Consider the following 24,972-nt stretch of genomic DNA (forward strand, 5'->3'; position numbering starts at 1 on the left):
TTAGTTGATGCGCCATTATGTACAATGTATGTACCTTGAACCTCACCAGATAATTTTCTCATTTGCTTAGTTTGTTATTAAGCTTTTTGACCGGGACGGTCAAAGCAATAAGGAGGCTTTGTAACGCAAATGAGCGAGATTTGCTATGCGATGCGAGCGCCAGCAAGAAATCAGAGTCTAACTACAGAGGGCGCTAGAGCGCTACTGCGCTAGTTGCACACATTCAGCGCGAGCGGCAGTGCGTGTTCATACATCGTCGGCAGCGGACGTGTGGAGTGCTGAGCTCAGGTATTGGAGGCTACAGTGTGCGCTACCTCGATTTGAGAGTGGGCCACTGTTAGGAATACTTGAAAGGAACTGCGGTGGGATGCTAGGGATTAGTTTCTGGTCCGTATACTAGGGGAAGGGAGTTAACTTACCTTTGGAAACCCTAGGGGGAGGCACTCGTAGCCTCGAGAGGCTACAACGGGAGGATCCAAACTAGGACGCGCGCCAATCGCTGGGAGGCAGCGAGGCTAGCGCTAGGCGGATCAGAGGCACTCAGTCAATTATTTATTTACTTGTAATTACAGCAATCACTTAATTATTGAGGGTACAGTTTAATCGACGATAACTGGGAGGTTCAAGCAGCAGTAATTGAATGATAAATAAAGGAGGTCACATCATCATTATTTCCTTGTCCCATTTACTCTTGACCTGTGTCCTGTCTGTCCCCGAGGAGGTTTACTGAGGGTCCAATCAAAAACATTGCAGCGACGTAGCTTTCGATATCATTGCGACATCTTAACAACGTGATGGAATCCAATACTAGTAGTAAAAAGCTGCTAAATGTTCTCTAGTTTGTTTGTTTTTTTATTCTTCTTCCCCCAAGCCACATGCTCATCCCATTCCCAAACCATTTCTGATGCAATAGTCTGTACTGCACATATTTTTTTGAAGCATAAGCCTCTTGATCACTTTCACCCTGTTTTATAACCCTACAGAAATTACAGACCATCTCAGCTCCTTTGGAAATACATGTATAAGTAAAAGCTACTTTATGTTACACCTGTTTTACAAAAAAAAAATTTTTTAGGTCACATAATAGTGACGTTCGGCAAATTGGTCTTTTCTGTACTGAACTTTAATTTCTACTTAACCAGGTTGTGCCGGGATTATTTTGACAAGAACGGAATGAGGCACGAGATTTCTTTTCATTCGACCTTATTAAAGCCAGTTGGGTTGAAGCCATCACCCTCGGGCAGCACACTCATATTTTGGGGATTCGCTCACTGTGAGCGGGTCGCTGACAGATATTTCCGGCCTCGCTCCCTGCGTGTTTATCCGTCATCCGTTCCAAATAACGCAAAACCTTTGCAGGTATAGGCCTACATGTCATCCGGCGCGAATTGGTTAAATGTGGGTAATGTAGAAGTGTTAACCTTAAGAGGAGAATGCAAAATTAAACAGGCAGTGACTCAAAGTTTACCTTGAAGGCTTGGCGAGGTTTAACAGGGTTTTCTGGGTTACTTCAGGGTAAAATCTTGGGTTACCGCCTGTTTAATTTTGCATTCTTCCCTTACTGTTTCATTTGAGAAATATTTAATTGATGGTTCAGTGTTTGTTTCGCCTGTCGGTTGCCTCTTGGCAGGACGTTAGAATACATGTTGGCATGACGTCAGAATACACATTGTATACAGCTCAATGCAGCCATTTTGGTCCACGCTGCAAAAACCAGCCCATTAATCATCTGTGCCATCACACATGTTACAGATACCCATTCTTCATTCAGGGATGGACAAACAGAACTTGTGACAAAACACCCTGCCCATGGACACATACACTGTGACTCCGCAAGCTGGGAACTCATTACCCTACTCACATATCTTGAATGCCACACTCCAGACGAAGCACTTGACTTATTTTACAAGCCAATAGAACACATAGGTTGCCCCTGCTACGTAGTGGCTGGCATAGTCCAGGTGAGACCATTTCTTAAGAGTGTGATGCATTTCATATCCCTGTAAAATAGAGAGAAAAAAATGCATGTATCTCAATCACTTAACTTGATGAATGAGCAAAGTAGTTACATGTAATGGTGGGACGTTCTGGCAAAATGTGACAGAACTGGGCAGAGGTTGAAATGAGGGTTGGCAAGTATTTAGAAAAGAGAATAATATTCTCCCTACAATACTGGGCACAATTGCAGAATACCCCGCCACTCGATCTATGCACCTCGTAGCCGGCTACGGAGTCACGGTTGATTGCCCTCAAGAAACCATCTCAGTGCTACCTGAATGTACTATGTATGTACGTCATGCTCCAGTGCACTCCCCCTCCGTATCCACGTAGCCAGCAACAGTGTAGTTGTTTTGGACTTAGAATTTTTTTCAGCAACTCCCATTCCTTTTGTGCTGCTTCGTTCTCAAGCATATCATGATAACTTCGTAGCCGCGTAGCCGGCAACAGGGTAGTTGGTTTGGACTTTTTTTCCAGCAACCCCCATTCCTTTTGTGTTGCTTCGTTCTCAAGGGGACCCCCACTCAGTATCCGCGTAGCTGGCAACGGATTTGAATGGTTTCGTTTCCAGTGATTCCAACCGCGTAGCCAGAGATTTTAGGGGCATATTTCCAAGTGGCATGGTATTCTGCAATTACTCCCAATATCAATAGAACTGAAAATTGAAAAAACATCAGGGCCATTTTTTTCCCTTCATTTATTCCACGTGGCCGGTGCCCAGTTCTGTCTGGGGTTTTTTGCCAGAATGAATCACAATTTCATTTTTCACCAACAAATTCTCAGTAAAGTAGTTGTTTAATGACCTGATGTACTCCATAGCATTTTCATTGACTTGACTTGACTCTAAACAACACAACTCAGCAGAAGCAAATGCGAAGTAAATGACCAAAATCAAAACTTGATTAAAACCTCCAAATCAAAACTTGACTAAAACCTCCAAATCAGTGAGGGCAACCTTAGTAAAAGATTCGAATGAATTTAGTTACTTGAAACCTGAGACAGTTTACCAATTCACATGGGTGGTTTTAAACCGTCGGTAAAACGCTGCTGCGTTCTGCGCCACATCGGGCTGTGCGCGCCAATTTCCATATAAGGAGATTTTTTAGCACAATTTTTAGTGTGAGGCACGTACCATAGACATGGCCAGAGGGATGCTTCACAAAACTTGAAGTAAATTGTTGAACAAATCGTTGGAAATTTGTAATCTTTTGGCTTGGTTTTGACTTGCATTGTATTGACCGAAAGGTATTTATGAATGGGAATATAAATATGTGTTTGGCCGGTTCTAGACAAGTACATTTAAAACCGGCTAGGGGCGTGGATCTGATTATTGCCCTGGCCTTCGGCTCGGGCCATTATCAACGACCAGGGCCCAATTTCACAGCGCTGCTAAGAACACGATTATCTGCTAACTTAGCCTCCGTCTATTTCACTGAGACCGTAAGCATAAGCACAGCAAAAAGGCACGCTTACCTCAGAGGAAAAATTTGTTTAGCTTAGTGACGTAACAATAGAAATCACCATGCGCACGCGACCGTTAGCACATCCGCGCCGTGAAATAGTGCTTAAGGTTAGCACTATTTTTCTGCTATGCTAAGCACAACTTTTCTGTTAACTGTTAAACAGCGCCATGAAATTTGGCCCAGGCCCCTAACCAGTTTTAAAAATATTTCTTTAATACAATGGAAAATGGTGGAAAATTTATGGAAAATTTTTACATCGATCTTGCCCGTCTGAGACTGAATTTCAAAGCTATATAGTCCATCATTTGCAGTTATCCGAAAGGTAGCTGGCGTAATTATTGTTAAAAAAAAAACTTGGTTGAAAGATAGTAAGGGGACTAAACTCCCTGTGAAATTATTCTTTCTGGCAAGCTGTCATTTTGAAGACGCACCGTAGGAAAATTTAAATTTGTAGTTCGTTTTGTTATTTGGCGATGCGCGCGCAAGCATTGGCATGACGCGCACACACACCCCCGGTTCCTATAATTCGTCGGATCAGTGTGCGACATCGCGTAGCTGCAATCGGCTCAGTGACAACATGTCTCGGACGCTGAATTCAGGCGCAATTCAAAACATGATTCAGCAACTTTTGATTTGAAATTGAGATCATAGAATGCTGTTTTTCTCGGAATATACAGCTGAAGCTGAGCTGAAACTTCATCAGGTTAGTTGTTCAGTACCCTTCTTTTGATTTTGGGCACTTTTGTTGCTTCAAACGAACAAAATGCACAAATTACAAATGATGGACTATATCTTTAAATGGGGCTGGTCAAAGTCACCCAAGTACAGTTTTTTGGTTCAACACCACTCTGGAGTGCCAGTTTGAAACAGTTGTCACAATCAGTACTCACTTTTTCCTGAAGCTCTGATGACTCTGAGCTAAACATGACCCCAAGGTACGCAAGATGGAACATGGCTAGGAGACCGAAGCAGATATTGGTCAACAGCACCAATGGATTGGCCTGCAAGCAAGAAACATGATCTAGAAAACATGAAGATTCATATTTGAACAATTCTAGTGGGTATCTTCTGTGTTCTAATATTAATACATCAAACTCCGGCTAAACCGGCACTCTTGGGACCCGAGAATTTGTGACGACTTACGCGGATGCCAATATATGCTGTAAGTAGTCATTTTGCTGACTTACATGAATGGTCTTTTGCACACATGAATTGCACTAATTGGCTTCGATTTACCCTGGATTATCTCCTTAATGCTTGAGTTGAATCCAGCAAATTAATCATCGAATTGTGTCATCACGTTTGGGGTATTGATAGTGGAGACCACGATACATAACGTACGTGCACAGTAACAACTTAAATGCGTGCGTGGTCCGTACATACCACCGTACGCACGCATTGTGCAGCAGTCTTCATTCAATAAGACGGCCCCCAAAATGGACAGAGTGCATGCGTACAGACTAGAGGGGGTACTGGTATTGATATGCTCACGATGCATATGCAATGTATGCACAAAGATCCTGTAGCGTCGCGTAGTGGTATGCAGTAGGACACCCTTTTTCGACACCGATGCATGCAGCGATCACGGGCGTGCGAAACCACTTTTCACTCGACACTTTGCCAACCGCAGTACAGGAAGTCCATGCCAATGCGTGAATTGTTGGATGCCAACTTACACAAACGATTTTGTAATGCTTTTTATGGAAAGGGGACCGAGAGTAACACGACAACTTGAGCGAAATGGCGACTTATAAAATCCGACTTAGAAATAAAAAATTCAACAGAAATGCATTACGGACAATCTGGACTTTAGTCAGACGGCCGACTTGAGCGATGTTGTACGATGACGAGTTGTACGATGTCAGTTTAGCCGGAGTTTACTGTATAATGAGTATTAATTAAGCGCACACATCCACCTAATAATAGGCGCTCATGGCGCTACAAAAATTAACAGAGATTCCATGACTTGTGATTGAGTTTGTGATAAGTTGCAGAAACTACTGGAACTCTGCAACAGAACATGCCTAATGGACAATAACATTCTGGTTTGCCAAAAAAACAACAGTCAGTTCTTTACTACCAACAAATGGCATACAATAAGACTAGATACTACTCTCTTTTTTTTCAACTCTATGTTGAGCAGGTATTACAGAGTCGGTTGTAACAAACTTATTACTTCACTTACACTCTGGTACGAATGTTGGCAATCTGGTTTGCATCTTCTAGCAAGAATACATGCGTTGAATATTGTCGCCAGCTTCTGACGTAAAACTATGCACAGGTATGAAGAACACAGAAAAAAAAATTATGAAAAGTAGTTTGTAATACATGTACAGGGTGACCCCAAAAAAATGCGACCTTAAAAATTTGCCTTTTTCTCTGTGAATGTTCATGTTTTGGATATCAGATTAAAGCTGAGAGTTTTTTTCTTTCAAACTGAAAACATCATGAAAACAGCACATCTGGTTGCTGAGAAAATGCCAATTTTGTATTAAAAAGAAGTGATTTTTCATCCTTTCCAATAGTGCTTCGAACAGTGAAACACGTTACTGTAAGCCCACTGTGCAATTGTCTTTCATCTGTGCAATATCTTTAATATTTTGACATATTTATGATGCTGAAAAGGTTTAAAACCCGAATAAAAGGGATAAGATACCTGTTCAGGTGGAAAATAAAAGGTATTTCCATCAAATTCATTTGTACTCTTGTCATATTGTGTGCGTGTTGTTTGTAAGGATAAGGACACAATGCATTTCATGCACAAATAGGTATAGTGTACCGGTATATCCCTTAACTGTGGTAATGCCATTGGAATGGACCAAAAGGAAGTTTTACATAACTGGCAACTTCTCAGCAACCCAAAGCGCTGGTTTTTTTTTCAGTATTTGAAAGAAAAAACTCTCAGCTTTAATCTGATACCCAAAACATAAAATTCACAGATAACGTTTTTGAAAAAAGACAGGGGGGGGGGGTTCATCCTGTTTATTCATGAAATGAAGAGATTCTCTTCAACATGTGACAGATCCATTTGAAAAAGGTGAACATTTTGCATGGTTGTGAAACTTTAAACAATAAAAACGGTATAACAACTGTTTCTAAACTTTATTTTTCAATTTACTGTATTCTCAAACTGGGTTCAGGTATATAACAACTGTCGTAATTGCTTTTGGGCAGCCAGGATAGAGAGCAGGATTCTAAAAAGGGAACAAAATAGCATATATTCTGTTTTGGAATCTTAAAATCTTTTGCAATGGCATCTCTCACTGTCTCTGAATTTGGTCATAAAAACAATTATTGTTTCTGCATTCATGAGCACTTTTATCGTCCCAATATAACACTCTCTGTCTTCTCTTCACACGCTTCTCCAGGTTTTGAACTTATGTGGCATCCCCCGTGGACATTTTTTTTAACATTCTCCAGAGAGTGTACTCGTACTCACCATGCTCAACATAGGAATAAAAACCCAAGGAAAGTAGAACAGCTGCTAGCTGGAAATTCAAACCCTGAAATAAAAAGGAAGCAATTTATACATGGTATGCATGCTCTTATATGTCTATACAGTGTGTATATTCTATCTCTCGGCTGGCTGACAGCATATCACACTTGAGATGCTCTGTTTATTTTACTTTTACATGTTTTTTTTTACTATTTTGCATTATATTACTGTGTTAACCCTTTCCTTACCAAATTGTTTATTGACTTGGCTCTCCCCAGGACCAAATTGTTTGCTCAGTCATGCGGAAATCACCAGAGCGTGAAAAATGGACCACAAGTTGAGAACTCACTTTTTTTTCAACTCTGATTTTCACTGCCAAGGAGTGATTAAAGTCAAAGGTGTTGTGTGTAAACGCTGTTCCTTGAACTTTACTCTTTCATGTGATGTAAGAATTAAGGGCATATGTGCAAAAACAAGAAAGTTATGCCTGTTTGTTGGTCTGGCCCCAGTTATCAGACTGCAAGCCATTTCACCACATGACCAAATGGCACTCCATATACATGTACCTGAAATTGTGCATGGCTACTTCTGAAGCACTTTTCGTACATTTTTGTAATGGTAATAACACTATGAATAAACTACACCGTTAAAACGATCCGAAAACACTCTTTCAGCTGGTATATGTTTGATGTATGGATGGCCAAACATACTAACATGCCAGCTTTCTGAAAAGCAGTGATTAAATCTGTGTTGTGGGTTTTCTGTGTGTGGTTTCCTGGTCAACTAAAGTCGCCTATGGTAAGCAGCAGGGGGTAGTTCCTTGTCAACAAAAGTCGCCCATGGAAATGAAAGGGTAAGGACACTGTAATTTCATTGGTCAACAACTTGTAACTTAACAGCACAAAATAATATGCAAATAGTGATTGTTTATGAGTGCAGGGTAAGTATATTTCCATGAGGTGTCAGATGGAATGTACCATTCCATGAGGCACCTCGTGGAATGGAATATTCAATTTGTCACCAAAGGAACTTGTTCTTTCCATTGCACAAATATAAAACATACACTATTAGTTTCATACACCACCTGAAAAAATCCTCGACCTCCGATTGGTCAGGGCCACCTAATGTGTGACCGTGCACTCAAACTTCTATTACCATTAAAATGGAACTTGTTTTGTCGCGTTGGGACAAATAACTCAATGACTCGTGATCAACGACCCACCAATCAGATGACAGGATTTATTCAGGCCTTATATAGTATGTATTGTGACTCACATGAAGCAAAGAGCTGGCGGCATATGTTAGAAGAACAGCAGCAAAGTTTCCAAGCTTTCTGCTGGTTTTGAATACATCTAGGAAGAAATAAAGTAAAAAGCAATAATTGGAACGAATCAACTTTTTGAATGCCCTATATGTGTAGCCTCATTTTATCACAGCTCAATAGTGCATTATAATTTTTAAGCAAATGCAGTGAAATCTTGATAAGTCAAACTCTGATAACTCAAAACACCTGTTAAAGGGAATGTACATCATTGGCTTTTGCTGTAATTTTTAGAAATGAACTATTTGAGGGGTTAGTATAATAGATCAAATATTGTTACACTGACATGTTTGAAATTTTGTGTTCGAAAATGCTGGAAAAACCAAGAAAAACAAAAATGTTCAAGTAGTCTGGTTCCTTGACTCCACTAAAGATGAAATGGATCAATTTATAGATGCCGGAAAATTAAAAGGTAAGGAAGTTAGGTTTTTCCAACGGTGGTCGGCCGACCACCGTTGGAAATGTATACAAAAATACCATTTTCTTGAAAATGACTTCACACCAGGTGCCATAATTTTACAGGATGCTTTAGAATGTCATTTACCAACATCCTAGTAAGGTATTTCGTAAAAACTTGGTAGTTTTATTTTTCGATGTTTGCAAATGTTGTATTTTCCCTTTAAGTCAAATAATTAAGAATCCATTCCCTTCATACAGTAGTATAACAATGATATACAACCCTGCTTAACTCAGAACTCTGCTTAAGTCAAATTTTGAACCTGTTCCCTTGAGGTTTGACTTATCAAGATTTCACTGTAGTGACTGTACCGGTACCACCCCCAATCATCCTGCCAATTACTCCCTGTACTGCCCCAAGCACTCTGTGGGTTTATGGATTCGTCAGGGAATAAATACAATGTAATACAATGTAGTACAGGTGCTGGTGGGTTAATCGTCCATCAATTTGTTTTTTTTATTACATATTTTCTGCTTTACAGCCACATGCACATGACACTAGACCAAAGCTACAAACATTACAAACTAGAGTGAACTCCACGCACTGCGCACATACCAGGTAGTAATAGATTGGGGCAGAGTGACATCATCCAATGCAAAATCTATTCATGTGCACACCAGTTTTCATCAGTTGCTGTGCGTTTTCATCATCAGACTCAAGAACCACTGAGTTTCAAGAACGTAGGTGGGAGCTAGATATGCAGAAAATTCCCGGATGTCCGCGCCCATCCATACAATGTCAGGAAAGCCCAAACATTGTTTTTATATCAGCTTGTTCTACCGTGTCTACTCACATGTTTTCAGCCACATGTGCATAGGGAGATTCCAGTTGGTGACGACTTGAACAAGGGAACGGGGCAGCTCAATGTGCCAGGGCCTGGCTACGCTCAATTCCCTGTGTCCAAACACAATCAAGAAAAGATATCATTCAAGATACATGTACATATGTACAGCCCATTCAGCTCCTCAGCTAGAAATGCATTATGAAATATGTTCACAGTTTAATGTAACTAGTCCCCACCCCTCCCCCACCCAGACTGTATACTGTTGACGCTCCCTTACGTGGCAGGACTCCTAACACGGCACACTTTGATTTTTGGCCTCTTGTGCCTTGCATTTTACCTCAAATTTTGTACTAAGTAAAATTTCAGCAAGCTCTTAATACTCCCGTTCCTAAACCTTGAATTTACTGACCCGTTACATGACAAGAGAGAATTTTTCTGATTTTGTTTTACGTGCATAGTAAACCATTTAAAAATGCGCCCCAAAATAAAAAAAAAACCTTCCTGACAAACATTTGGTTGGATATTGGAGTGAAGCTATATTTGAGTTGAGATGTCAACTTTAAAGAAATCCTTCAATTTTCACTTGGGAATTTTTGAGATTTTGACAAGTGTGCTACGTTAGGGCACAAGTTTCATTACATGCAGCAGAACAACATGTCCGCTTGGCAAGCGTTTCATTCAGTTTCCACAAGGATTCTGATCTTACCAGTGTTTATTTCCACCTTCTTTGGGGGCACCGAGGCCCAGTGCTAATGATGTGGACTCTGAAACAAAGCTGACAAAGTAATGACTGAACCGGAACGACATGGCGTCTTTGTATGCATCCAACCACCTGTAGAGGAATAAAAAAAAATTACATTTAATTCCTGGGCAAACTATTCCTAATTACATACGGTTTAACTCTTTCGCTACTGAATTTAATTTCCCGATTTCTTCACGTTTGTACGTAATAAATTGCTGGAAATTCCATGTGTCGATGTGGACGCCGCCATCTTTAAATGTCTCTCTGTGAACAACCTGCTCAAAATAACCCGCAGCAGACCCCGGCGAGACAGAGAGCCGTTGGCAGCAGCTCAAACTTGGGTCAGAGGTTATCATATATATTATGTAAATAAGGCACACGTCATGGGGATATCCGAGCCGCTGCCAGTGGCTTGCCGTACGATATGTACATTTTTGTGCGCTGCTGTCAACGGCTCGCCGTAGCGAAAGAGTTTAACAATTTTTTGCATTCAAAGTTGTAGATGTAAGCAAATATTACTTGGCATCTGACCTGACGTTTCAGGTGCAATATAATTTGACAATGGACAGTTTTCCAATTGTTTTGTGTGCTTGGATACTGTAATTTTATTAGTCAAGAACGGCCACATGTACAGTCTGTAAAAATGTATACAATGGTTAACCTCATATATAACGACTGAGAACTGCATGTAATGTGGAACCGTTCAGTCTCATGTCCGACAGGAAAGCCTGCAGTTATCACGCAACATGCAGCAGCTACATCTACATGAAAAGATGGGGCACATCGACATTTTGCGGACAAAATTTTGTGCAACTTCACAATTTTTGTGTGAATATGTCTGAGGTACATGTATGGTAAAACAATTAGAACATGGTTTCGCCCAGGGAACTAGTCTGTCAGCTGCCAATACCTCGGGGAGCTCATATGAACTATCAACCCTCAAACCATGTTTTAGTTGTATACTGCAATACTAAAACTACACGTAGGCTGTTTGTCATAATGTCTTACTTTTGATCAAATCCCAGGAACAGAACCGGTGCCAGACAGGTGGAAATCAGCAGACACAGCAATGACTGCAGGAACTTGAAGAATGTTGTCACTAGCCAACGCAGATCCTGTCAATAGGGGAAAAAGTAAACAGACGCTGATAACTGTATCAAAGACCCGATTTGGTCTGCATTTTTATACTGCGCTGATTGGCCAGAATTTGTGCAGAATATTGGAAATATATCACTTCTAAGCACAGTAACTTTTGGGCAATATCTTGTGGTATGTCTGCACTCAGTGTAAAGTGGCCCATGAATACACTGATCTTTAGTGATAAGTAATTAACCACTTTTCGCAAAAGGCAAAATTTTCCGGCCAACTTCTGATGCACAGCCAAACGCCACAAAGACTGATTCGCAAGAGTCATTTCAACAGTATTTGTATGATACTTCTTGCTGAAACCTCATGTTTCATTACGCCGAGGTGTGCACTGAAGCGTAAATTGTAGTGCACAGCGGCTGTGCACAACGGCCAATTCAAGTCAAGACACAATCTGCCTCCACAGACCTCATGGACTTTGTGTGTGTGTGTGTGTGCACAAACAACACGAGAGATTAACATGTTTAGATGTCACCTAGAGGTGAGTCGAGGCAATCTTGACGTTTTAACCGGCAAGCCGTGCCTGTGTATAAAAACAGCCAATGCGTGTTATCACATCAAGCTGACACGAACTGATCAAAACCAGCACATTTTTGTATTATGCAAGTTTTAATAGCTTTTAGAATTGTTTTTAATGTAATTATCTTTTGGAATTTAGCCCTCTGGGCCACGATTTGAGACAAATAAAAGAAATGGATGAATGAATGAATGAATGAACATTCAAATTGTTCATCCACGCAGAATCCAGTGACCGCCCACAGTGTAAATCGGCCCTGTTGTCAGGAAGACAAGTACAAAGGACATTTTTTTTAACTACATAAGCCTCACTTACTATATCTCCACCAGGCTGAAGCAGATGAATGTAACTCGAGTAGCTGATCCAGGGGCCAAATATGACAGTAGCCAGGTTGAATGTGTAGCCTAGATACTCCACAAATTCTGGTATCTCAGCTACGACCCCTTGGTCAAGGTCAAAGGCCAAGGAGATGACCTTCATAACCAAAATCATCTGGGGTCCTTGAGCAATGAGTGAAACAATAAAAACAATAATATTCACACAATTTTACTATGTACTGGCCTTGCTTTTTTAGTTCCCCACCCCACCCCTAAGAAATGTTCACAGAAGGTATTCACCTTTGAATGAGACATCCGGCATGTGGAGTCAGGTTGGTGTAGCGGTACTTTCCTCGCCTTCCACCGCTGTGACCCGGGTTCGAATCCCGCCCGGGCCAACATGTGGATTGGGTTTTCAGTCTCTGCCTGATTCCGCGGGTTTTTCCCAGAATAATCTTCTGGGGTTCTCGTCCCACCTCTAATAGTGTCGTTTCTTCTCACTGTATTATCTCTGCAGGTTTCTTCAGGCTTATAAGCTAGAGGTACAATACCTAAGGCGCGTTTGAGGAATCCTTAGTTTCATCACCAGAAATTAATACCGGTAATAACAATAATAAATAACATGAATCCCGCAATAGACAAGTTGTGCGGGACTTCCCATACAATAGGGCGACACTCTGCAATAGGGCGACAATTTTGGTGTCGCCCTATTGAGGTAACTACCCTTTAGCGAAGGAATTTTACCGTCGCAAATGGGCTAGATCGATTGCTCGTGGTCCAAAACGTACACATAGTACCAAAGTTGGTTGGGGTCGGATAAGGTAAAATTGGGTTAGGTCACATTAAAGTTTGAAAAATTTTGTGCACGTTTCTATGGCAGTGTCTCTCTGTCCTGCAATCAAGAGTTATTTAATAATAATAATGATGTTTAGTTATGGAAAAATTACTTCAAAATTTTGTATTATTACTTCAAAATTTTGAATCATTGCATTTGTGGCCCACCAATAATGCAGTTCATGCAGGATAGACTGGTTCCCGCCTCCAATAGGATTGAACATGAAGGGACACGGAACCATTCTTCTCACAAAAATTGCTCCATTTTTAGTTTTTTTTAACTAAATCTCGAAACATAATTTACCCTCACCTCTAATTTTGTTCCATTCCACAGGATCTGCGAAAAATAGTTCCCTGTAAAAAACAAATAGGAAATAAAATTAAGTATGCGCAAATATACACCATGGATATGAAGAGGCTAGCTCAGAAAAGGGTTTTTCATTAAAACAGCGAGAGATTTAATAGGGGTGTGCATTTACGGGTAGATTAGGGTACCCAATTGAAAAGAAAACACGGAAACCCTGGCACCCGTTAAAAAAACCCAACTCCAATATTAAAAATCCCAGAAGTTGCTGTTCAGATTGTTCACAAAGTCCTCACGAGTCCACTGTGAGCTTTATAGCTTAACGGTGTTAACTGCAACTTCCGCGAACATCATAAACGTGAAATATGTTTTGGTTTCCCATGCAGCCTGGTTTTCATTTTGAAAATTCCCAAGTGACATTCAAAACTTTCTTTTCTATTGTCTGAGAAGTTACTAAGTAAGTTGAAAAGTTGGTTACGGGTACCCGATCCCCCAATCTGGAACCGATTCCTGTCATCAACAGTTCGGTACTCGGGTACCCGGTTCCGATGCACAGCCCTGCCACAGATAGAACCACTCCTCATTTAGAATGATTCCCTTCATAGTGGAGCTGCTAAGCGAAAAATCGTGCACTTTGTGGTAAAAGCATGACATTCGGCATGTGGGGTCAAAATGGGCTAAAAATCATTTTAAGATCGGGACCCATCCTGGATCTTGCCCATTTTGGGGGCGGAGCTTGATTTTTCAAAAAAGGGGGTGCAAACAATACAAACTCATGAAAACTGTATTTAACATCAAATTTCCTTGTTTTTTTACGCTTTGAAATAAACTTAAACATGAAATATAACATTCTAGCATTCTAACACCTGTTAATTTTCCACCCATTTTGTGGGCGTGGTCTAAATGGTAAAAGAGGCGGTATATAATTATTAGCAGTTTGGTTCTAATATGGAAAACATCATTCAGTTTGGTGGTAAAATTCTGAAAATTGGCATGTCCAATTGAAATGGGCGAACATAATTTTAAGAGGTGAACGCATCTTGGATCTTGCCCATTTGGGGGGCGGAGCTTGATTTTTCAAAAAGGGGAGTGCAAAAAAAGAAAACTCAGAAAACTGTTTTTTACATTCACTTTGTAAATTCTAACATTCTAACGTGTTATTTTCACCCTTTTGCGGGCTTGGCCTAAATATGTAAAGAGGCGGTACATTAGAGCAGCTTGATTCAAACGAGGGAAAATCATCATTTTTGCTGGTAAAAACACAACTTTTCTATCGGTTAACTATGTTTACCATACACTGTAAAGATACGTTTAAACGGTTGCAAGACTAATTGTTGCCCTTTAGGGGTGGAGCTACATTTTAAAGTAGGCGGCTATAAAAAAAATCATATCTAAATTGTTATGATTGTCTACAAGTAACTTACACAGGGCGAGTCAAAAAAAAGGAAACCCAAATGGCAGGACAAATTTGTTTAATGAAGTTCTGCATGTAGCACTATCAAAATCAAGATATGAAAGCCCAATTTATAAGCTTTGTTTTAGTACAAGAATCAATCAAATCACTTATGTACTTTGCAAGTTACAGAATTTTAAACACAAACGCCATCTTAAAAGTTCTGTCAGCAAAACGAAAACAATTCACATATAGGGGGATGCGCTGGAATTGTTTTCGTTTTGCTGAAAGAACACACACCATTTTTTGTGATACGTGGACAGAACTTTAAAACAGTGGTTGTGTTTAAAATTCCGTAACTTGAAAAGTACATATGAGTGATTTGAATGATTCTTGTACTGAAAGAAAGCTTATGAATCGGCTTTCATATCCTAGATTTTGAAAGTACTACATGCAAAACGTTATTAAGAAAATGCCCCGCCATTTGGGTTTCCTTTTTTGTTCACTCACCCTGTATATTTACAATGGCGGCATTTCCTAATTGTGCATGTATTATAAACACTATGGGGATCACAAGGAGAGGGAGGGGAATTAGGGGCGGCCCAATGAAGGATTTCTTGAAAGTGCTCTTCTAATATGTTTAATATATATATATATATATATATACATGTAGGCATATAAACAAAATGTGCACAGAATATACGTCCATTCAGGCGCGGTTCTTGAACCAATATTTTGGGGGACTAGCACGGTGGGTCCAGATTTTTTTCAGGGAGGCGTGCTGAAATGTTGACCGGTTATTTTTTCCAGACACTTAGGCCCTAATCCTTCTTTATGGTAATGCAATTTTTTTTTAAGGAATTTATTTTGGGGGGGCTAGACAAAATTTGGGGGGGGGAGGGGGCTACAGCCCCCCCCCAGCCCCCCCCCCCCCACGTAGAACCGCGCCTGCGTCCATTCCTTGCAGTGTGTACTGTTGGATTTATATTAGATGGATGTTGGGACTTGGGGGAGTAATGTGTTACTGACTGAAAAGGAGGGAATAATGTTGGTTTTTTTCGAGAAATTATGTAACTTCTTAAATAATGCGTTAGCAATGTCCAGTTTGCTGACGTCACGATCCTAAAACATCACAAAGTCATTACTTTTTTCTATATAATATCTAAGGGTAAGTTTGGTAACATTTGGATGAATGGTTTTTAAATTAAAAATAGTCTAACTTTCTTGGACGTGCTAGGGGGTGCCCTTTCAGGCGTTTTTATGCCCCACGGCGAAGCCGAAGGGGCATACTGTTTCCGCCTTGTCCTTCCGTGAGTTTGTGTTACATACCCTATGTGGACTTGTGAACAAAAGAGGTCCACATAATGCAGGTTGCGTTAACCTTATGTGGACTAAGCCGTGTCCACATAAGGTTTTGCCCTTTCTGGAAAACAGGTTTAGAGGCATTTTTGGGTTAGGTTTATCCGTAGCAGAATGAAGAGAAACACTATAGGGAATCATAGAAAAAAAATTGGGTTAAAAGAGTTTTCACAGTTTAATTAAAGTTATTTTTTGTACCGAGTTTTCTTAACTACACGAAAACAAAGCAATGTCCACACTAGGTATGTAATGTAAGTCTGGGTGGGTGGGTGTGTGTGTGTGTGTGTGTGTCCGGACAAATCTTGTCAGCGCGATAACTTGAGAAATACTTAAACATATGAACTTCAAATTTGGTTCGTGTATTGTTCTTGGTAATCCTAAGAAGCCTATTGCATTTGGGACCGAAAGGTCAAGGGTCAATGACACAGTGGCTGAAACAATAGAAATTTTGTCAGCGCGATAACTTGAGAAATACTTTACATATGAACTTCAAATTTGGTTTGTGGATTGTCCTTGGCAATCCTAAGAAGCCTTTTGTATTTGGGGCCAAAAGGTCAAGGGTCAAGGTCACAGTGGCTAAAACAACAGAAATTTTGTCAGCGTGATAACTTGAGATATACTTAACATATGAACTTCAAATTTGGTTTGTAGATTGTCCTTGGCAATCCTAAGAAGCCTATTGCATTTGGGGCCAAAAGGTCAAGGGTCAAGGTCACAGTGGCTAAAACAAAAGAAATTTTGTCAGCGCGATAACTTGAGAAATACTTTACATGTGAACTTCAAATTTGGTTTGTGGATCGTTCTTGGTCATAGGCCTATCGCATTGGGGGTCGAAAGGTCAAGGGTCAAGGTCACAGTGGCTAAAACAATAGAAATCTTGTATTTATTCTGAGATCATAGGGATTAGGGATTAATTCATATAAAACCTACACAAACGTGTTTGCTTAATTTTCATTCATACAGATGCGAGTAAATGCTTCAAAATTGGAAGTACCAGTCAAAGCAAATGCCATGTTTTATTCATACGAACATGGTATCATTTGTACTTTATGAACTTTGTTAATATTAATTTTTCGCGATTAACATATAATAAATGCTGTAGCTTTTGCGTAGACAAATTATTTGCTTTATATTTTCAAGGTTGCCCCAACCCAGCCTTGTGAATGACAAGTGCATATTTGAAATCTGAAGCATTTACTCCTTTATATTCATACGAAACGAAGTAAACGATAAATAATTGTTTTCTGATAATAAAACCAAGGATCCTCAAAAGTGCATGCCCAAGGCACTGTAGCTCGCAAACCCCGAAAAGAAGAAAAGAGAGAAGACAATGAGAAAAAATTACAGTTTTAGAGGTGGGAGGAAAACCCCAGAAGAATAGTCTGGGGAAAACCCACGGAATCAGGTAGGGACTGAAAACCCAATCCACATGTAGACCATGGGTGCCGATGCACAGCGCATTGTGCACGTAAACGGCATTGCGTTCGTCGCGTTTGATGCGCTTTTTTTTTTATCTGTCCTCCAGCACGTGACCCTCCCCGGTGCCGCTTTCCGTTTCGGTTACGATAGTTTTATTTTCTGCAAATTTATAAACATGTAAAGCTTTACATTTTGCAGGCCATTTACTCAAGAGCAAATGGTTTTTAGTAAAAGTGTTTGCTTAATTTTCATTCATACTGATGCGAGTAAATGCTTCGAAAGTGGTAGAAAAAGTAAATGCCATGCTTTATTCATACAAACATATGGTATCATTTGTACTTTATGAACTTTAATAAATGCAGTAGTTTTTGCGCAGAATTATTTTGCTTTATAATTTCAAGGTTGCCCCAACCCAGCCTTGTAAATGACAAGTGCATATTTGAAATCTGAAGCATTTACTCCTTTTTATTCATACAAAATGAAGAAAACAATTATTAGGCAAAAAAAGGCTCTGGTTTCTGGTATGCACGCGCGTCGCCATAGCCATGCGCGTCGGCAATGTAAGATGATGTCTTTCAATGTAAGATGATGTCTCAAACCACCAAACTCACTGGTTCGACTGGAATCCTACTGCTGCACAATTTAACGTGTTATTTCTCATAAAGTTATTTCTCATGTCTAAGTTTATTTCAAGCATGAAGAACAAAGGAAAATGGATGTTAAATACAGTTTTTCTGAGTTTTTTATTTTTTGCACTCCCCTTTTTGAAAAATCAAGCTCCGCCCCCCAAAATTGTGCAAGATCCAAGATGTGTTCACCTCTTAAAATTATTTTCAGCCCATTTTAACTAGACCTGCCAATTTTCAGGATTTTACTACCAAACCGAATAATGTTTTCTATATTAGAACCAAACTGCTAATATATACCGCCTCTTTTGTACATTTAGGCCACGCCCACAAAATGGGTGGAAATTAACTGGTGTTCGAAAGCTAGAATGTTATATTTTATGTTTAAGTTTATTTCAAACCATAGAAAAACAAGGAAAACTGATGTTAAATACAGTTTTCATGAGTTTGTATTGTTTGCACCCCCTTTTTTGAAAAATCAAGCTCCGCCCCCAAAATGGGCAAGATCCAGGATGGGTCCCGATCTTAAAATGAATTCTAGCCCATTGGGACCCCACCTGCCAAATTTCATGCTTTTACCACAAAGTGCACGATTTGGGCCAAAAATGGACCTAAGCAGCTCCACTATCACGTGTTGTATCTGCAACCTTCCCCAAGGTAGTCCATACATTTTGCATTACTAAATTAAATGCAATCCAAAAATAAATGATAAAGTCGCATATTTTTTGGCCTTTTAAAATTTCAATCAAGCTCCAAGCAATCAAGGACAAGCTCCAAGCTACATCTGCGACCTGCTCCTTCCATACCAACACGCAAGAACGCTCTGGTCATCTCATCAGGGACTCTTCCCGACAACAACACCCAGAACCAAGTCACATGGCTCCAAGGCATTCTCACACACTGCACCTAGGCTGTGGAATGCCCTTCCTATCCCTCTTAGAACAGTGGACACATTGGACCGGTTCAAAACTACTCTCACATTTCATCTATTTTATCAGGCTTATGACCTCACATAGCAATTTTGTTTCAAGCATTGTTTGTTTGTTTGTTTTTTGGAAAGCGCATCCACATTTCCTTCAGTTATGTTTTGCACTGTAATAAGTTTGATCTTATTATTATTATTAATCAGCCTTAAGCTACATACGTATCATTAATGAGGCATGTCTTCCAACAGCCAGAATCTTCTTCAACACTGACCACTACCAATTCTAGTGGAGTCTTAATCCTCAGGAGTCCATCGCAAGTCCATTACAAGTTCTCGAGTCCCAAGTCAACTCACAAGCTGAAATGAAACTCACTCTCCAACGAACTGTTAGTGTTTATCCACTGTTACTTGTGACTGGACTTGTGAAAGGACATATGTGATTGACTTTTGAAGGGACTTGTGATGGACTCGACTGTGGCACTGACTGATGCCCCTACTTACCAAGGCACCAGAACCGTCACATAGACCGCAGCAGTGACCGGCCCCTTGTAGTTGATGCCTGTGGCCTGGCAAGCCTGGAGGAGGAAGTAGCCCAGTAGGCCTAGGGCCACGACCTGAATGATGAGACCCTCGAAGAAATAGGACAATGCCAGTAGGCCTACTGCCAGAGATAGTAGATGGTAGATCAATGAGGGCAAACCTGTCAGAAAATTATTTGAAAAATAAAATTCAGGCTCATGAAATGGTAACTTTAATAGTCAAGATTTGCCTGCTTGTTAACCCCACGGCCTCAGCACTCTATCATGTCTGTGAAGGATTCTTCAGGGAAAACTAAGATACCATGTGACACAAGATACCATGCGACTAGAATATTTATTTGTTAGCACCTTTATTACAGACACTAATTCCCTTATAAATCCATTACATTAGGGCCCTGTCACACTTCTGCGTATCCTAATTCCTTATGAGTTGCGCATTGACATTTTTTTCATACGCAGTCGTACGCACAATAAGCACCTCATATGCATCTCTATCGTTTTGTGTAAGTTTTATGTACGCAGGAATACGCATGGTACGGCCCAGTACGCCGGATAGTTTTGGGCATGCACAAAACTACGCTGCGTACGCTGTTACGCAGGTCATAAGTTATAAATAAGCAGCGCATCGGTCCCGCATCGGTCGAGCGTGGTACGAGTACGCTATGTGTTCGTGGGGGATAAGCGATTCATACGCGGTAATACGCTGACCTCCCGGCACGCACCCCGAGCCGTCTATATTGGCGTTCTTGCATCGCAGATACAACGCACGCTGAACGAACTCATAGCGAATGCCGACGTATTGCACGAATTAATACCACTCATCCTGCGAGCGGGAAGCGCATTGTACTTATTCGCAACTTATGAGAAACGCACAGATAGCGTACTTGCCGAACTCATACGCATCTCATACGCAATGGGTGCGCTGAATTCGTTACTTGTACGCTAGATGTGCATCGCACATAAGTCAAAGTAATCAAAAAATTTCGACGTTTTGAGCGTACGGCTGCGTATTGAAAAATTTTGATAAGGAACTCATAAGGAATTAGGATATGCAAAAGTGTGACAGGGGCTTTAGTGTTGAGGTGGTCTGATATGGTACAGGTACATACCGGTTTATAGCTACAGGCAGGTTGTGTTTCTTGGTTGTTGTTTTGGGGGTTTTTTTTGGGGGGGGGGTGCAGAGACTTTTGCGTTTTAAGTGTCGCTTATTGGGAATGTGTTTACGTGAATTACTAATGCTCTGGCCTACACCCCGTTATGGGGAAGTTTGTTTAGTGTTAGGCAAATTAGGACCAAGTTATGGGGACTTTCTGCTGTCCCCACAGCATTTTCAGTCCCCACAAATACCTTGTACAGATGAGGGTATGTCCCCACAACTACGGAACAAGACTATGCGTACATACATGTACACTTCGAGGACAGACAAGCAAAGGGAGAACAACAGATTCTTTGTTGTCCTCGAGCATTCGTCTCTTGTTGAAAACGGTCCTTGATCGTGCTTTTGTGTGCTTAGTCTATGGGAGAGTGTTATAGGGACACACGGAAAGACGATGCTTGTCATCGATAGTTATGTAAAACACGACTGTGTACGGAAATACATGTGAGCGTACAACATGCATGCTTCATGTCCGGCACAGAGTAGCCACATTGCATCATCCTCATTCATGTACAGGGTCCGTACTTGTGGCCAATAAGAAACCCACTGAGTCATATCGGACATTGAACACTAAAGTGCCACATAACTTGCCAGTGTTAAATGTAAAACCCAAATATGAAACCAAACATATTCCGCTTACCCATCAGTGAGACTGTCCTCATTGCCATGCACCCGCACACCAGCGGGGTAATAATCTGAATGCCTTGCATCAGCGTCGGCACCACGCAGTTGCCAAAGTGCTCCGTGTAGGAGAAGACCGGTGTCGGGGCCTCCTCGAAGCCAAACTCCCCACCGCTGTAGTAATCTTGATACTGCTGCATCATCTGCTGCAAGACCTCCTCCGGTATGTCCTCGTAATCCTGCCAGGGGAATTCGGCATCCATCATGTCAGCGTCTGCGTCCATCATGCCAAGGTCCATCTTAATGTCTGCAAGTAATAACAATCATATTCAAATTCTTAGTAAGAGTTTTAAAATTGTTGTGAAATTTCCTGTTGAAGTTTTGATAGGCAAACGTGTGCAAACGAATCTGGAAATTTCACGAAAAATAGACATCTGAAAAAGGCAGCACTTTCTGATTAGCCTATGAAGAGGGTGAGTATGCTTCTAAAGCAAAACTAAACTACAACCTAAGCCTAAATGTGAAAATTTTTGACAAAGTTCACCATGTTTTTGTACATGGTGGAAGTGTGGCCTTTATGTACGGAGGTAGTCCAGTAAATTTGCCACATTTATGGGGCTAGATAAGAGGTACATTGTAGATACACGTTCGCCATTCCTTATGTGTTGCTTCGTTTCTCAAGGGGACCTCCACTCTGTTCCTTGCTAATTCTACCACCATGCTGTGACTCAGTATCCGCGTAGCTGGCAACAATGGACCAATCCAGTAAGCCCCGCCCACTGCGCACTGGGCAAATTAACACTTGCTCCTCTCCAATGCCACACTGCATTTTCTTGCCGAACGCATCATACGCGCGTGCACGCATGTCGGACATTTGTGCACGCACGTCGGACATAAATCACGGCTGTGATTGGTCAGAACACCATGGGGCGGTGCTTACTGGATCGGTCCATTGGTTTGGACTTGCTTCTTTCCCAGCGATTCCAACTGCGTAGCCAGATGATTTTTGAGGTGCATTTCCGAGTGTCCGGGAAATCTGCAATTACTCCTCCGAGTTAATAATAATACAGTCGTTTTCCTAGTCATGCTAGTTCCGGATTTTTTCTAGTTCCGGATAGCTTAAAAAAAAAAACTACCTCTTTTTGATTAGCCTCCAATAATTGTTTTTTTCTGACGAAGTGCATTTTGAAAAGGAAATGTAAGCTCCTTGATACGCAAAGATCTTTCCGATAAAATCTTTAGAAGAGAAATTCCAACTCGCACTTCGACATGTTCCGTACATCACTTGTACCATGTGATTTTGAATATTTTGTTCATACACTACAGTCGTATAAACTCTTCCATCGAACGCTGGTTGAGTCAAAATAAGTTGTAGAGTCTCTAATTTATTTAATTTCGCCAACGACTGACTGCATGCTTTTGCCTAGTTCCGGACAGCGCGGGCACTTACAACTCAACTACACGGGCACTAATCTGTTTTGTGTGGCCTAAGTCTCAGTGTGCTGGGTCAAAGATTTTCGGTCCGTGCGTAAGTTTCGAGGCTAATCAGAAAGTGCTGCCTTTTTCAGATGTCCATTTTTCGTGAAATTTCCAGAAACATTTGCACAGGTTTGCGTATCAAAATTTTAACATGAAATTTCACAAAAATTAAACATCTGAAAAAGGCAGCACTTTCTGATTAGTCTATATAGAGGGTGAGAATGCTTCTAAAGCAAAAAAATCTACAAAGTAAGCCTAAATGTGAAAATCAAAATTGGGCAAAGTCGACACGTTTTTTGTACATGTGGATGTGTGGCCTATGTTTACGGAGGCAGTCCAGTAAATAGGCCACATTTATGGGGCTACCCACTCACCAGAGTCACTGCAGTGCACCGACTGTGCTATACAAATTTGATGGGAATTTAATAAATGTTATAATTGAGCCCTATCTTAAAGAGTACAGCGCCCTCTGTTGATATGGATTACCGCCGGCAAACCTTTAGTAAACGTTAGTTTGCCGGCGTTACCTCCGGCAAAATATCCACTATCATTAATAAATCGTTCGTACGTACATTTTAGTAATTCGTACGTACGGTTAGGTAATTCGTACGTACAGTGTGGTAATTCGTACGTACGGTTTGGTAATTCGTAGGTACGAATTAGATTTATTTTTAACCATGTCCTATATCACATTATCTACAGACTACACTTCCATGCATATCCACTTTTTAATTTAAAAAATAACAGGTTGGCACCTTCGCCCGCATGGATCACCATAAATAATGTTATCTTACCTTCCCTTTAAGGCTTTATTATAATTACCAATTAGACTTTTCTAGTGTTGACTGCTCAGTGTGGTGCTAGTGCCAACTGAAATGGCACAGATTTCAGTATCAAATTTCAGCTACCTCGCTGTTTCAGCATAGAGCAAGCAGCATGTTCAGTTTTTGATCTTTTTCTAGGCTAAGGCCGCCCTCAAGTGACCAAAAATAATCAACCTTTTCCACGTTGAAGAGGCTACATGCCAACCTCGTCCCCAGTATGGCGTGTCAAACGTTGCAATATTCAATATTTTGCAATATATATGTTGGATGTGTATAATGTGTTTGTTATCTTTTACATTTATGTGCGATGTTCAATATAAGTGTGCGATGTTTTTCATTATTTGAGCGATGTTTAATATATTTGTGCGATGTTTTACAATATATGTGCGATGTTCAACATATGTGTGCGATGTTTTACATTTATATGCGATTTTCAATTTATATGTGCGATGTTTTTGAATATATACATGTGCGATGTTTTCAATATTATGTTCGATTTTTTTGCATTAAATGTGCGATGTTTTTCGATACAATTGTGTGTGTTGTTTTACAATATATTTGCGATATTCTCAAATATGTGAGCAATGTTTTACACATATGTTTGACAACTCGAGCTATTTGTATTCGATGTTTCATCGGTATGTTTGCATTCGATCTTTTGCAAAGGTTTCCCTTTTCATTCAATGTTTCGTTAAGAGTCAAAGTCTGGTTACTAGACCGCGAAAGTCTGACTATTTCGCCTAAAGTCAGTGTATGAGACGTCAGGGGATCGCGTGAAGTAATTAGAGCCAGACCTAAACGGTAAACACCGGAATTGTGGGTAATTCTTTAAGCATACGCAATGCGTTCATCATACCCCCAGCTGTGCCTGTACTACCCATAGTGTTATGTGCATCATCTATGCATTGAGGAGTGCATGACACATGGTCTGAGCTCCAAGGCCGATGTGCACCTGTCCCGTTTAATGATCCAGTTACCTGATAATTTGTTAGCATAAGCTGATGTACAATTGGGCTAAATTAGATGTTTATGAAAAAAAATCAAATTGTAAGGGGTTAACCTTGCATTTTTTAGCAAAATCGGGAAAAATCAGATGTTTCTGGAAAATTGCAGATTGTATGGGTTAGATGTTTATGAAACATTTCATATTGTAAGGGGTGAACATTGCATATTTTTTAGCGAAATTGGGCAAAATCAGATGTTTTTCCGAAAAAATTCAGATGTAAGGGATTAACCTTGCTTTTTTAGTGAAATTTTGCAAGGTTAGATGTTGCGAAAAATTTCAAATTGAAAGGGGTTAACCTCGCATTTT

At 40.5% G+C, this 24,972-nt stretch overlaps 1 protein-coding gene across 2 annotated transcripts; it reads right to left on the reverse strand.

Annotated features, from left to right (window-relative positions):
* Nucleotides 1-1,578: 1,578 nt before the first annotated feature.
* LOC119721933 (protein-serine O-palmitoleoyltransferase porcupine-like) lies at nucleotides 1,579-23,845 on the reverse strand. 2 transcript variants are annotated; one of them, XM_038191888.1, is made up of 13 exons: nucleotides 23,659-23,845; nucleotides 21,377-21,664; nucleotides 19,543-19,741; nucleotides 13,326-13,369; nucleotides 12,180-12,364; nucleotides 11,210-11,316; nucleotides 10,166-10,291; nucleotides 9,469-9,569; nucleotides 8,173-8,249; nucleotides 6,901-6,964; nucleotides 5,647-5,732; nucleotides 4,352-4,462; nucleotides 1,579-2,000 (listed from the first exon to the last, which is right to left on the reverse strand). In XM_038191888.1, the coding sequence occupies exons 2-13, from the start codon at nucleotides 21,654-21,656 to the stop codon at nucleotides 1,899-1,901; spliced, it is 1,482 nt and encodes a 493-aa protein (XP_038047816.1). In that variant the 5' UTR covers nucleotides 21,657-21,664; nucleotides 23,659-23,845; the 3' UTR covers nucleotides 1,579-1,898. The 2 variants fall into 2 exon arrangements, with proteins under 2 accessions (XP_038047816.1, XP_038047815.1); XM_038191887.1 differs by having other exon boundaries at nucleotides 23,631-23,844.
* Between the last annotated feature and the right edge of the window lie 1,127 nt (nucleotides 23,846-24,972).

The sequence above is a fragment of the Patiria miniata genome, unplaced genomic scaffold (assembly GCF_015706575.1).
Source record: "Patiria miniata isolate m_02_andy unplaced genomic scaffold, ASM1570657v1 HiC_scaffold_14, whole genome shotgun sequence".
NCBI classification, from domain to species: Eukaryota; Metazoa; Echinodermata; class Asteroidea; order Valvatida; family Asterinidae; genus Patiria; species Patiria miniata.